Source organism: Heliconius melpomene, chromosome 7, assembly GCF_056956725.1.
Source record: "Heliconius melpomene rosina isolate 202511_hmr_F chromosome 7, ASM5695672v1, whole genome shotgun sequence".
NCBI lineage: Eukaryota > Metazoa > Arthropoda > Insecta > Lepidoptera > Nymphalidae > Heliconius > Heliconius melpomene.
In genome coordinates, this window is record NC_140395.1 from 8,322,319 (window position 1) to 8,335,035 (window position 12,717).

Here is a 12,717-nt window from a genome sequence, read left to right on the forward strand (position 1 = left end):
CGATCGGTTCTTTCTCATTTGTAACATTGCTTTTATTATTCTTGAAGTGCCTACACACACAGTTGTTGTAAACTAGTAGCTTCGATTATCTAAACTATATAATATACTTAATTAATAGTTGTTCGAAGACTAGTAGGTAGTAGCATAAAAAAAAATTAAGTCGTGCAATTTTTGTAACTGACGTATCCGTCGTTAAATTATATAGCAATTATGTGCCGATTGCAATACAATTTAAACGACTGATCTCTCAAGTATTACAATTTATTTTTTTTAATATATTTTTTTAATATTTTCACCTCTAACCATTTTGAAAATTAGCGGTGGAAATAGATTTTTTAGAATATTATTCTATAACTTACTACTCAGTATAGGTTTGATTCAGAATTAATAAGATGATTTTTGAACTGCAGTAAAAATTTTTGCTTTAATTTAAGCTTTATTATTAATATATGAATTACCTAAACGTGTTTTAATATTTAGTAACGTAGATAGAACTCATCATTTATTATTATTTAAAAAATAAATATCAAAAATTTAATAAAACTGCATATTTAGTTACAATATTTTATTGAAATCACACTAAGATTCACAATATGGCGTGGGAGATAAGTAGTTCATTAGAAACTTATCGGTTGCTTCGTCTGTTTAAGCGCAAGTCTCTCTCAATTTCGTATTGACGTACGTCTGTCCTCTCCAAGAAGTCTCGACGACCCAAAAATCTAAAATAAATTTACAAATTGTTGTAAATTTAAAAATACATAATTATTTAAAATAAAAAATACATATCTAAAATAAATTAGGAAATTATAAATATTAGCATCCGTTTTTGTCTCGCATATACAGGGTGGAATTGTCAGCACGACTTTAAATGAAACCACAGTTTTAACTACTCTATAAAAGCCTAATATAATACAGAAAAAAATAATTCCCAAAAATGAAAAAGTTATTTTTTCAAACAAAATAAATAATAAAATTATCATTTTAAAATAAAACGCCAATTATAAAGTATAAAATAACCTACGTCTAATCTGTCGAGGTACCTTGATTAATTTGTTTAGCTCTGGGTTTGAAATATTTTAGCAGTTTCAGAAAAAGGAGCGTTTCCTCTTCCACCCTGTATAAAGCAGGGTAGACAGTTAAAATCAACGTTTAAATTTTAATTTCGATCTTAAGGATTTAATATTTACTACCAACCCAGCTTTTCCTTTATTGTGATTGACAATTTCGTCTTCAATGCCCTCTTCCTTTTTATATGTATCCCAGTCCAGCTTTGATTTTTCTAATGTAGAAAGTTTGTTCTTCTTATTTAACTGGCCCAATACATTTGTTAATCCTGCACCTCGGCTACGGGATGGTCCTTCAAGTTTGCTGACTGTATAATAAGATTTTTCTATATAATATTACGATAAATAAGATAGAAAAAATAAAATAGAAGAAAATTTGTCTGTCATTAATATTAATGATTCAGCTTATAAATAATGTAATAATATCTCTGTTTTTCGCAATTTTAAATGAAATTCTTTAACAAGATTTATCGCGAATACTTATTTTTTAAATGACTTGTGCCAGTCTTGGCGCAGAAGCACAAGCGTGCGACTGTATATGCAACTTGTTGTGGGTTCGATTCCCACTAGTAAATTTAATATTTCATTTTGGAACGGAGTGTCTTAACCTGTCTTAACACTAGGTTCCCTCTGCCTAACCTGCTGTGTGCGGGATACAACGTGAAGCTGATTTATTTATTTTTATTCGCTCGAGCGACGCTCTAGTAAAGAGTACAATGTGCAGCGTTGAGCTCCGCCACTCAACCAGAATTCGGAGGAAAGTGGGGAACGGAAGTGTCTTAATGGGAACAGAGGGTCATCACACTAGGTTCCCTCACCTACCCTGCTATGTGCGGAATACATACAAAAAATACCTGTGGCTGGAGTATCTGTTGTTTTGATTTTCTCTTTAATAACATTATTTTCAACAACTATTGTTTCACCGGCAAACTCAAATATTCGTTTCTCTCTTTCTTCGCTGTCTTCTTTTTCTTTAATATTTTTGTTCAGAGTGGTATTACTACATTCTAGAGTTTGACTTTTTTCTGCAGATGTGAATATAACGGGATTGGATTCTTTTGCCGTGGATTTCGGTTTTGTGTCTGTACCTTCCAAAAATTTCGCCCATAGGTCATCTTCTCGTTTTTTATCTTCAACGGGATTTAGTGGTGGAGAATCGCATTTCACTTTAGATGTGCAGACATTCTCTTCAGGGGCATTATTTCTTTTCATTTTCTTTTTACCTTTTGCTGGGGTTTGCGATTTTCTCTTTTTAGTGTTGTGTTCAAGTTCCTTTTCATACTGTACATCAACCTCTTCGTCGGCAGACTCTTCCTCCGAAACCTGCTCTGGCTCACCAGGTACATAGTCATCATCACTTTCACTTCCAGAAGACATCTAAAATTTTAAGAATTGCTTTATATAAGTTACCGAAATGAAAAAAAATCTGGTAAATTGGAGGGAATGAGAAAAAAGTTGTGTCTTGACACTAGGTTCTCTCTGCGTACTCTGCTATATGCGACATACAGCGTAAATATAAAAAATACACAAAATGAAGTGTCATATAAAATTGAAACCTTAATATTATCCTTTTAAATATCTATTATAAATGGATTAATTAAATACGAAATTATAAATTTATTATATAAAAAACAACAACTACATAAATATAATTATCTAAACGTGTTATATGTTCCATACTTACTCCATTTGCTGATCACAGGTAGCTTTCATTATTTTAGAGAATTGAACAGTTGTAAAAATTATCTTTTAAATAGTTACTAGATTTAGCTGAAGTCATATGGACATAATATTTATAATTTGCTCCTAATAAATTTAAATAAATGTATAAAATAAGACTGTCGTAGTGCAAGGGCATAAGGGTGTGACTGTAACGCGACGGCGCGGCCTGGGGTTTGATCCCCACTCAGGAGAATTAATTATTATTTTATATTTTCATTTCTTCACTCTGCCACCAAGGCGTAAATCCCAGCATTGCGAAAAACTGGAAAACAAACTGTCTTAACACTCTATCTACCCTACTGTATACAGCGTGAAGGATGTGTACTGCGGAATACAGCATGTATAAAATATGTATAATGTATTCAAAATAATTTAATATCAGAATAAAACTAGAAGATAGTTGTTCAGTAGACCCATTTTAAAGCATCATATTTTATTAAAATAGACTTATTTATGAGGATTGATTGTTTATTTAATATTTATTATAAGCATTACAAACTATTTTTTTTCAACAACACGTTTTTTATTTCTATTTTTGTTCTTTACATTTGATACTTCATAAAAGTTACTTCCGGTTTTTGTACGTTTTTGAGCTCTATCTAATGCTCTCCTTTGTTTAGCTGTCATTTTGGCCTTTAAATTTTTCAATGAATCATTTGCCTTGTGTTTTTTTCCTGTAGGCAGCATTTCTTCCACTGTAAATGTGCCACTACTGGCCTCTAATCTTTTCCTCTTCAATTCTTTGATAGTTTCTGCATCATTTGTGAGGTGATCTTCAACATCGCTACATACATTTTCAGTGTCACTATAAAAATTACTTATATCTGAGTCAGAGTCATCATTCAATTCATTTTCTTTATTAATATTTTCAATGTTTTCTGCATTATCATCTTCTGTTTTGTTTTCATCATTTTGCTCATCAATTCCTTGCAATTCTTCAGGTATAACAATGTCGTCTAAAGGTTTTACATCATCTACATTGTCGAATTGCAAACCAACTCGAATTTTTGCAAAGTCTTGTGCAATAATCAATTTATTGATTGTGAGTGCTTGCTGATTGCATTCAGTATCATCTTTTGATTCTAAAGGATTTGAATCTTCAGATGTTTGCTCTTCTTTTTCTTCATTTCCTTTTTTAATGTCTACTTCTTTATTTTCTGTACTTTCTTGTTGCTTAGTCAAGGGCACTTCAAAACCCTCTGGGGCCACATAAAAAGGTAGTTTACCTCTCTGCCAATCATTAAGCACCATTTTAGCCACTTGACTTATATCAGGTTCACCCTTTTTTAATAATTTACCAGTCCTTGCTGCCATTTTTTCTAAAAATTCTGTAGCATTATTCCACCCTTCTACTTTATATGTTTTTATTAAATATTCTTTTCGAACTCTTTTTATCACCTCTTCAATATAATCTTCAGGATTTTGCACTAATTCAACTCTAACCACTCCTTTTAAAACTTTCTCAGTGTCAGTTTCTGCAGAAGGATACACAATACCTGGACAATCAATTAGGAAAATTCTTCTCATTAATGTAATATATTGCCAAACTTTTGTTTCACCAGCAATAGGTGCAACTTTGCACACTTTCTTAGCTCTAAGTGTGTTTATAACAGACGATTTGCCAACATTTGGATAGCCAATGAGACCGATACTTATTTGTTTCTTATCTATATGCAGTTTTGCAAATTGTCGTAATAAGTTTATAAGCGATCCTTTCCCAAAAGGATGAGTCATTGATGCATGAAAAGCAACAGTGGGATATTCAGCACTAAGAATAGCAACCCATCTTTGTGTCACCCAATTTGGAATAAGGTCAACTTTATTTAAAATAAAAATTAAGTGTTTATGTGGCTTTTCTTCTCTAAGAAATTTTTCAACATATGGACTTCTTGTACCCATAGGGTCCCTTGCGTCCAAAATCTGCAACAGCACGTCAGATGAATCAATGACTTTGTACAATTCATTCCAAATCCTTCTGCTCATACCAGCACCGAATATCCATTCTCTTTGACCATCTTTTATACCACTGTCTTCACGAACTCTATCAACATCTTTATTTTCATCATATTTTTCTGCATTCTCTTCAACAGCCTTAGATAAAGTTTCTAAGTCATTAAACTTCAAATTCACTCGTTTTCTTTGTTTTTTTGGACCAAATGTCTTATCGAAACCTTCAGTATCTAGTAAATGAACTCTAGCATGCTTTGCTTTTTCATTAAGAAGTGTTATTGGTAAGTTTGTAGGCTTCATTATTACTTGATAAGGGTTTTTCACAGCTGCTCCGAACTCCTCTTGAAATTTTTGTAAAGCGCTTTGTGATATGACTCTAGAGTTTCCAAACCATTTTTGGTTAGGCTCTACTCGGGCTCGGGTACCTGATGCTAGCCAACCTTGAAATGGTGCTGGAGTAAGGATTTTTCCGGTTTTATCTCTTTTTGCTTTAAAATTACGGTACATTTGAAGACGCTTTATAGTTCCTTTGGTTCTAGGCTTCCCCACTCCTTTTAGGCCTTCTGTTGGTCTGTCAGGATTCATAGAATGTCCTGACTTATTAAAACCCTCTTTTCGGGGGGCACCCGGGGTAGATCTTACTTTACCCATTTTTTATTATTTTATCTTATATCTTGATATATCTTAATTCTTAATCCCAATCCTTGATATACACGAGGAACGGCACTACTATTAAAGAACGATAGTTTTAAGGTTATGTGCAAAAGTCATTCGAAACACTGTGTATGTGACAACATTAATCGCATACTAACTTCACACTACTGGTGATTCGAGTTTTATATACAAACGTAAAAAATACTTACATTAAGAATATTTTTTTTACCTTCTTACGTAAACTGTATCTTTAATATGTATAAAACAATATTATAACCATTAGGAAGTTAAAAAATTATGATAACTACGGGATACTTCAAATTTTTAAGTTATCGAGCTTTATTGACTAACTTCAGAACTTGTTTCTTTTTTTTTTATTTTTCGCTTTCAACTCTAGGATATGAGTGCTATTTATACACTGTCAATCGTAGTTGTAAAAAAAAGTTTTAAAATGATTAATGAGAAATTATATAACATGAAATAATTATTTAATATTTCAATAAATTCTTGAAAATTACTGTTAGCTAATTAATAGTTAATAACTTATTTTTTCTCATTGCTCTTGAATTAAAAAAAAATCTAATTGCATAAATAAAACTTAATAAAAAAAATTATAAGTTATTCCTTTTATTATCAGTGTACACACTTATTAATTTCATGATCGTGATGGAAATTTAAATATCATGTAACATTAATGTAATTGTCAAATATTTCATAGAAAATGTCAGAACAGTTTGTTGCATTGTTGAAATTCGTTTTTGTCGATAATACTGCACAAAAATATATTTATTTGTATAAATTTTATACCTAGAAAAGAAACATAAATATATTTATAATAAGTATGACATAGATTTTTTATAATAGTGATAAACAGCAAACATTTTCAATACTTCTTTTCTTCTGTATAATCAAGAAATTTATGAACAACGGCCCCGATGCCTGACTGTATCCAACTTTCAAAGACAACATGTATGACATGTTGTCTGAATTTAGAGTGTCAGAATTTGATTCGTTTGTGGATATATTAAGATTGACTCCAGGTGACCCATTAGATACATTTGGTGAAATGTGGTATCCAGTGTTTCTTTGGTCATTGTGCTCTTCTGTGTTTGTGCATACGTGTGCAGCCCTTGTTGCTTTTGGTACTCTTAGAAAGCATAAATATGGTAAATTTTTTCCAGTGCTACTAATAGTGATGGGTGTGGTGAGCCCTGTGACCTCAGGTGTTGCAAGTAGTGCTGCTATTGCGTTTATTTACCGAGCTGCTAACTTAGCCATGCCTCCTATACATGCTATGATATGGGGTATAGGACAGACATTACTAGGAGCTGGTATTGGATTCACTAGAATTTTAGCCACATTGTAATAAAAATTTCATTTTACTAATCATTAAGTTAAATAAATTTTTACATAGGTACATTTTCAGCTATGTCAATTATGATAGTATAGACGTGTGGTGGTAAGATCTTAAGTAATGGTGCTGATTATGTATGATTTCATGATACAAAATGTTTGTATGTCAAAATTGTAATATATTAATAAAAAATACTCATATTTGTATAATCATCAAGTGATATTGGTGAGATAATGTATACTTATTACATGTATATGGTATGCTTAAATGTTGTTTACCCTTGTACACATATTCTAAGGATGATAAATATTATTAATTAAATATTATTATGGCACAAAGGTGTGTGACTGGAAATTGCTACAGCTGTAGGTATGGTTTACAAATCAGGGAGTGAATTATTTTCAGTTTTTGATTCTGGTAACAAGACAAAATATCAGGTTGAGTTTCTTCACTCAACATGATATATCTCAACCATACTATATGTGGGGCTAAAATATTATTATTATATACATTTATTGGTTCCAGGTGTTATAGATAGCAATTTTGTAGTTGTGGTGTTAAAGTAGAATGGTGGTCAGCTATGTATATTTGTATTGTAATGTTTGATTATTAATTATTTAAGACCCTCTTTGTAAATACTTAATTTATTTTAAATCTTGACTGAAGCTAGAATCAAAAAAATGCTTTGATTTTTGAAAATTGTTAATAATTAGTTATGCATTCCGTATCAGATTTTATTTAAATGTATCTCATTAATGTTTTATATTTGTTGAAAAAGTATGGAATACACACATTAATTATTCATAAAAATTAAGAATATCATAATACTATTCCTAGCATACAAATGTAATAAATATTTTTTTTCATTAGTTAGGAGACCCACCGACATTTAAATCACATTATTTGTTTATAATTAAAATATAGCTTTATAATTGTGTGCAATGATTTTGTCTGTATATACAAAATAAAAAAATGGCAATAATATTTTATGCAAATTCACTGATGTAAATTAAAAAATATTTTATGTGTATATCAGATTCTTATCTTTCATTAATTGTACTTACTGATAAAAAAGAGTACTTTTGTCCTTAGTTACCAGCTACCTCCATGTTTTAATTTTTCTTATATTGAATTGTAAATAATAAAACAAATACATATATGATAATAATTAACAGCAACACAAAAGCATTGTAAAAGAATATTTTTAACATTTAAAAATAATGTTATTTGACACTAATGATAGAAAAATATTTAAGGAACTCTCTAGGAAAGTACAAGTTGGAAGGTAAAACAATAAAATTGTGTTAAATAACATAATTTTATTTTTAAACTGGGCTAGATACTTAGAATGTTTTTTTACAGTCTATACCTCTAGTTTACTGAGAATTCTAAATAGAATTTTAGAAAACATATATTTAATCAAAGAGTGTGTAGATAGTTAACATAAGCATAGTTGCTTAAAGATTATTAAATGATATATCTGTTAAATAACATTTATATAACAAAAATGTATAATAACTTTTGCATTGTATATTATAATGGGAAGGAAATAAACTTGGTTTTCTTATATAAAATGTTTTGTCTTTATTAAATGTGTTATGTCAATTGTAAATATTTATATTAAAATATACATATATTCAGATAATAAATAAACATTCACATATTCTGACACTCAGAATGCCATAATAAAAGAACCAAACCAAACCAGATATGCAAAATTGAATGGAAAGATCTCTCCAAAAAAGAAGAGCATTTAATTGATTTTTAGTTTCTTAATTATAGACAGATTCCCTTACTACATTTTTCTAATGTCCATAATATCATTTTAAGAGATGCTAGTATCTTGTCAATCAAAATTATAAAGTACTACTATGAGGATATTTTGAATATTTCTTGTGATCATTATATCTATCACTGCCATCATCTTCATGACTTAACTCATGAATCGTTCCCTCCAACATCAAGGGAATTTCCAAATTTTGTCTAGGCAGAATATTCTGAAAAAAAAAATGTAATGTTTATTATAAAAAAAAAATCTTAAATTTATGAGGCTGTGCTCTGCAACAGCACACTGCTTCCAATACTGAAAGCAAAATATCTCAAAAATTGGGCAGAAAGTAATTAATGGTTCCCTTTACCAACTCTGCTATATATAGGGTAAAGTTTAAAAAAATCTAAAAGTATTACCTCTCCAATAGTGGATTCACTTGAAAGTCTATTAACACATTCATGCAGGGATTGAGTTTCAGCAGTAGCATCCTGTAATGCTAATTTTAGCTCTACAATTTCTTTTCTCGCATTAGACAACAATTTTTCAGAAGTTATCAAATTATCTTTTAATTCTTCCTTCTCCATTTCTAATTTCGATTTAACATTAGAAAGAGATTTAATTCTATTTTCATATAGTTTTAATTCTGAATCAGTTTCCTCTAAATTTGTAGTAATGACTTTTTCACTTGATTGGAAATTGTTACACATTTGCTTTAGATATACAATATTTTGCTCAAGAATTTTTTTCTCTTCAGTTATTAACCTTATTTCATTTTGTAGAGAATTTATTTTACATGTTAGAGCAGCAATTCTGGCTGCTTGACTGTCAATTGTACTATCTTTGTCAATAATTTTTTCTTCCAGAGTTTGAATTTTATTTACATATGTTTGTAGTTGTATTGTTTTAGATGCAGATTCACTTTCAAGAGAATGGTTATTATTTTCTAATATATTTGCTTCTACAGAAAGACTTGCAAATTGTTCTAACATATCAGACCTCTCTGCTTCCTTTTGTGATAGCAGCTCCTCAATTCTCCTTATTTCAGCTACGTAATGTTGTAATTGTTGTTTTAATCCATCTACATCTTTTCTAGATTTTTCTAATTCTATTTTTGTAATTTTTAAAACAGCATTTGCATCAGCCAAGCTGCTTTGTAAGTGTTTATTTTCTATAATTGCAGTATCATACTGATTAGTTATTCTTGATATTTCTCCATTTAAAAATGTTATTTGTGATTCATGGTTCACAACTTTGTGGGCATTTACTTTATTAAGATTGACCTGTCTTTTAAGGTCAGAAATTTCATTTTCTAATTTACTGATATCATATGTTTGTGATTTTAGTTTTTGCTCTAGGATACTAATATTTTCTGTTTTATGATCTAATTCTAAAACCATTTTATCTCGTTCTTTATCTATAATTTTTATATTATCTATTAAATTTAATTTGTCACTTTTGAGTTTCATTACTTCGGATTGTAATTCATGACATTTGTTTTCTAAACCATCTATAGTGGCCTTTGACATACTTAGCTTCTTTTGAACTGATAGAAGTTCCCCTTGAATCTCTGTAGTACTGCGTTCAGTTTCTAATTGTATATTTTTTATTTGATTAGCAAGAGTTTTTTCCCTTATAAAATCTGTTTGCATTTTCTTCATTTGTTCTCTTAAAAAATTACATTCATCTTTTAATCGTTCAGTAGATGCTTTTTCTGTCCTGTTTGTCATTTTATATGAACAGTTTTCCTCTTCTAATTGTTCTAATGCTTTCTGTTTAGAAGCTAAATCCCATTTTAACTTATCCACAAGTTCTGAAGCATCTCTATAACGCATATTGTATTCTTGTTTATCTTTTTGTAACAGCTGTACTTCATGGGACATTTCTTCAATTTTCTGATTGAGCCTTTGGATGTTTTGTTTTCTAGTATCATCAATTCTATCAGATGTTGATAAATTGAGACTCTTATACTGACTCAATTTTTGACTCAATAAAATGTTTTCTTTTGATAATTCAGAATTTTCTGCATTTAAATGAGATATTATATCCTTATAGCTAGTTTTGTCATTGTCTCCTTTATGTATTGCTATATTCTTCAATTCTTCATTTTCTTTCTTTAACATTAAAACTTTTTGTTCACTTTCACACAATTTTATATGTAGATCTCTCATGAAAAGTGTTCCAGATGTATCCATTGATGTAGTTTTACATTCTTTTTCTATATGGGTGTTTTTACAAAAAAGATTTAGAGCTTCTGCTAACTTATCTTGGATATTTAGTATGTAAGTCTCATATTTCTTTCTTTCATCTTCAAAAAGTTTTTTTAATTCATCCTTCACTTGATACTCTGTATCTATACTAAATTTATTTTTAAAACAATTATTTACTTCTGAAAGTGACACAATTTTTTCTTGTAAGCTTTTGTTTAATTCTATATATTTTTTTATTTCTGTTTGTAATGTTTCTTTTTCTTTTAATGCTACATTTAAAGAATCCTGAATTGTTGGCGAAGTATTGTTTGAATGCCTTTGTAATAGCTCTCTTTCTAATTCAGATTTTTTGAAAGTAAGCTCATCAACTTTATTTTTCATAAAATTAACATCGCTTACCATGGATGCTAGTCTTTTGTTGCAATCTTCTTCTACTTTTAATGCTAATTTGTCAACTTTTTGTAATTCTTCTTGAAGATTTTTATTTTTATCAGCTAAAGATAAAGCACGTAGCATGGCTTCATGTTGTTTTTCTAGACTTTTCTCCAATTCTTTTTTCATATCTTGGTTAATTATTTCAAATTCTTTTATTTGTTTAATCAGGTTTTGTAGCTTTTCACTAGATTTCTCACTATAGAAATCATTATGAACTGCAGTAGAGGGTCTACCACCTTCTAGAAAAATTTTTAGTCTGACAATTTCATTATCCCTATGTTCTATTTGACACTTAAGTAATTCAATTTCATCAATATATTCATTATTTTTTTCTTGTAATGATTGTATTGTCTTATTAGTCTCAGTCCAGTTTTTTTCCATTGATGAATATTTTTCAATACAATCACATGGCTTACTTGTAGGAATATCTCCTCCGTCCTTTCTTCTGCTCTTGTTGCGACTGCTTAATGTTTCTGCACAAAGACCTCTTAAACTCAAGTCTCTTAAATCACATTGCAGCTTGCTAATTAAAAGATCTTTCTTATGAATCTCGTCATTTAAACCCTTAAGACGCCTTTTGCTGTCTTTACTTATTTTAAGATTTTGTTCTTTTAATTGCATAATTTCTGTATGGAGCCTATTATTTTCTTCAATAAGTTTAGCATTATCACATTTATAAGGTTCTGCTTCCATCATCAGAGCATCTCTTTGTAAGAGCGCTTCTTTAGATAAGTCCATGTAATGCTGTAAACTACGCGTAGTTTGTAATAAATCAGCAAGTATACATTCTACTAAAGAGACAGCATCTACCGGTAGTATATTGTTGTAGCCCAACTGTTCAAGTTTTCTCTTTAAGTTAAAATATGATTCACCCATTGTTAAATAAAATAGGGTTAATTTTAAAAGTAGATGTAGGATATACCTCTGAAAGAATACAAATTCTCATTTGTTAACCCACAAATATAGTAGAATAATACATTATTACGGAATTAATTATACAGAATATATCAAGAATTTGAATTTGTCTATTTGTATTTACTGTTAATGTTTTGACTTGTATCGTTTGAAATAATAATGACAATTTGACAAGTGACATCAGAGCTACCAACCTCAGGAAAGCAAAAACAAAACAGGAAACAGTTCCGTTGTTACAGTCCAACAAATCCTTTATGAGTTATCAGAGGTACGCGCAGACACTTGAAAAAATGCATATTTTAAATAATCACACAACACCACTACACGGAGAGCCCAATACCCTAAAGTACAGTAGAGCGCGACGCTAAGTTTTATTTATGGGCCACTTTGTACATGACTCTCTGGTGTCAAAGGAAAACGCGACATTGAGTTGCACTACTCAACACGCACTGCAAAATTCAACGAAAAATGGGGAACAAAGCGTCTTAACACTAAGTTCCCGCTGCCTACCCTGCTGTGATCGGATAAAAAAATATCATACACACGACTATGAGTGAGTTTGACTTGTGCTTGTCGATACTGCTGTATCGACAAGCACTTATAAACTTCTTGTTGGGCTAAAGTATACTTTCAACAAATATTTTA

At 30.0% G+C, this 12,717-nt stretch overlaps 3 protein-coding genes across 4 annotated transcripts; 1 reads left to right on the forward strand and 2 right to left on the reverse strand.

Moving 5' to 3' along the window:
* Positions 1–550: 550 nt before the first annotated feature.
* On the reverse strand, positions 551–5,576 carry Ns2 (nucleostemin 2). Its single transcript, XM_085188807.1, has 4 exons — positions 3,333–5,576; positions 1,919–2,441; positions 1,195–1,372; positions 551–719 (listed from the first exon to the last, which is right to left on the reverse strand). Exons 1-4 carry the CDS (start codon positions 5,385–5,387, stop codon positions 626–628), a joined length of 2,850 nt encoding a protein of 949 aa, XP_085044933.1. The 5' UTR covers positions 5,388–5,576; the 3' UTR covers positions 551–625.
* Positions 5,577–6,087: 511 nt separating this feature from the next.
* On the forward strand, positions 6,088–8,318 carry LOC146537621 (transmembrane protein 170A). Of its 2 annotated transcripts, XM_085188814.1 has the most exons (2): positions 6,088–6,430; positions 6,572–8,318. In XM_085188814.1, the coding sequence occupies exons 1-2, from the start codon at positions 6,358–6,360 to the stop codon at positions 6,754–6,756; spliced, it is 258 nt and encodes an 85-aa protein (XP_085044940.1). In that variant the 5' UTR covers positions 6,088–6,357; the 3' UTR covers positions 6,757–8,318. The 2 variants fall into 2 exon arrangements, with proteins under 2 accessions (XP_085044940.1, XP_085044939.1); XM_085188813.1 differs by having other exon boundaries at positions 6,090–8,318.
* Positions 8,143–12,588, reverse strand: LOC146537622 (uncharacterized). The gene is made up of 3 exons (XM_085188812.1): positions 12,267–12,588; positions 8,932–12,081; positions 8,143–8,741 (listed from the first exon to the last, which is right to left on the reverse strand). Exons 2-3 carry the CDS (start codon positions 12,031–12,033, stop codon positions 8,601–8,603), a joined length of 3,243 nt encoding a protein of 1,080 aa, XP_085044938.1. The 5' UTR covers positions 12,034–12,081; positions 12,267–12,588; the 3' UTR covers positions 8,143–8,600.
* Positions 12,589–12,717: the final 129 nt, after the last annotated feature.